This window comes from Olea europaea, chromosome 13 (genome assembly GCF_002742605.1).
Source record: "Olea europaea var. sylvestris chromosome 13, O_europaea_v1, whole genome shotgun sequence".
In the NCBI taxonomy this organism is placed as follows: domain Eukaryota; kingdom Viridiplantae; phylum Streptophyta; class Magnoliopsida; order Lamiales; family Oleaceae; genus Olea; species Olea europaea.
Genome location: NC_036249.1, coordinates 22,158,340 through 22,160,429, shown reverse-complemented (window position 1 = coordinate 22,160,429; position 2,090 = coordinate 22,158,340). Strand labels below are relative to the sequence as shown.

The 2,090-nt window shown below is 35.0% G+C and overlaps 1 protein-coding gene across 1 annotated transcript; it reads left to right on the top strand.

Moving 5' to 3' along the window:
- The first annotated feature begins 955 nt into the window (after positions 1-955).
- Positions 956-1,862, top strand: LOC111407883. The gene has a single exon (XM_023037579.1). The coding sequence runs from the start codon at positions 1,031-1,033 to the stop codon at positions 1,631-1,633; it is 603 nt and encodes a 200-aa protein (XP_022893347.1). The 5' UTR covers positions 956-1,030; the 3' UTR covers positions 1,634-1,862.
- Positions 1,863-2,090: the final 228 nt, after the last annotated feature.

The window sequence follows — 2,090 nt, the reverse complement described above, 5'->3', positions numbered from 1 at the left end:
CTCTCTCCCTTTTTTTTTTTTTTTTTTTTTTTTTTTTTTTTTTGGTTAACAAATTCAACGTGCTAAAGAAGAAAAAGGAAGACAATATCCATTTCGGGGCATTTTTGGGGGGAGAAATTTCATTTTGGAAAATGATTTCATTTTCAATGAGATTTTTGAATAATTTATTTTTTATTGAAGCAAGAATATTTACTCTTTGGTAAAAATTTACTGAAACAAGTATTTGTAACTTTAAAAACAATATTTTTTGTTAGATTGAAAGTTTATCAAAGAATGCCATAACTATTAGCAAGTTCTTGTGGATACTTGTTTATCCTGCATGAGCTTGTTCCATTTCTTCATCATCTCCATTTTTCATCCCCAATCGCAGAAGTTCTTGTTTAAGTATTTCATAGTTAACGGACTTATATTTAGGACACTGAATTATTTTTGATAGATCATTGTTGGGATGTGCTAAATAATTGGGATAATGACTGTGAAAAAACCAAATATCCGATATCTCCGTATCTAATCATTAATTTTGAATTTCAGAAGGCAAGAAAAATAAATTTTATATGAAATTTTATTATATTTCCGTCAACATAAGTATTATTTTTCCTAAAAAAGCCCCCTTCTGAGGCCTCGAAGTACCTTGACAAGGCTCTATAATCAGTCTTTGTGTCATCCATCATCGACCCATGTCACATTAGAAGATGGAATCCAACTGCAGTTCAACGTTTCAACAATAGGTGTTGCAATTGATTCCAGCCAAACTGTGTTAAACTCTCAACCAATCTCTCTGTTTCCAACTCAAGAAAAAGGAAGTAACATAAAGAAAACCCCATCGATCGACTGGCATTCTTAATTCTATATACTATGGGCCATCCAATAATTTCTCATAGGGACCAATATACATATATATATATATATATACACCCCTATATCTATATATGTACACCTACCTCTCATCTCTCCCCTCCAAACCAACCATACATCTCTCTCTCTCTCTCTCTCTCTCTCTCTCTCTCTCTTTCGGTTCATAAAAAAAATAATGGGAGTTGAACCAATTAGTCCGCCATTGGTAGCCAAGAAATTATGGAACGTAATGAGAATAGTGTTCCACATGATGAGAAAAGGCATATCAAAGAGTAAGCTAATGCTTGATCTACATATGCTCTTAAAGCGTGGAAGAATAGCCATCGGCAACCTCTTGCTCGACCACCACCACCACCACTACTACTACGCCCTCACCTGCCGCTCCAAAGATATCAGCATGTCGTTCGTGACACCCCGAGAGTACGAATTCAGCTGCAGCAACCCCCCGGTTTACCACTCCAAGAGCAAAAACCGCCACCAGCGCCGCCACAACTGTGTAGAAGAAATAAATGTGGTTCAAAGAATGTTAGATATGTTGAATCATTATGATGCGGTGGAAGTATCTCCATTGACGATGCTCCCAGGATTCGGGGTCAGCCCGGCGGTGAGGCAGTTGAGAGTGACAGATTCACCATTTTCGTTAAAGGATACAGAGGAGAATAACCACCAAGTGGATAAGGATGCTGAAGAGTTCATTAAGAAATTCTACAAGGGTTTGAAGAAGGAAAAGAGAATTGCTGCCTTGGACACACCTTCTCCATATTACATAAAAATATGAAATTAAAAAAATAATAATAATAATAATTCGTGATGTATTGTGAATTTTCGATTGGGATTGTGATATTGTGCCTTCTTCGACTTGGTAAAAAGTCACATGACTTGGGCCGTGACAACGTTATTTGTATTATTTCATGTGAGTTGTTTACGAGATCGAAGGTATCTTGTCATCTTTCACCCCAAATTCCAATAATAAATCTAGCAATGGGTTTCGAGTACTTTTATTTTAATTTTTGTTATTTCTATACAAATATTTTTTTCCATCAAATACTCAAATTTGGGTATGGTACAATAATCTCTAACGACCAACATTTATCTTTCTTTCTTAAGTACTAATTGATATATTCTTAGAAAAGAATTTTCAGGAACTTGATTAGGTATTTACATTCTTACACTCTTTATAAGTCATGCATTATCTTTCACATACTTCAAAAGCAACAAATAGTGAAATTATTTGT

Excerpts from the sequence above, each read along its gene's own strand:
- LOC111407883 (XM_023037579.1), top strand. The coding sequence starts at position 1,031 with ATGGGAGTTGAACCAATTAGTCCGCCATTGGTAGCCAAGAAATTATGG.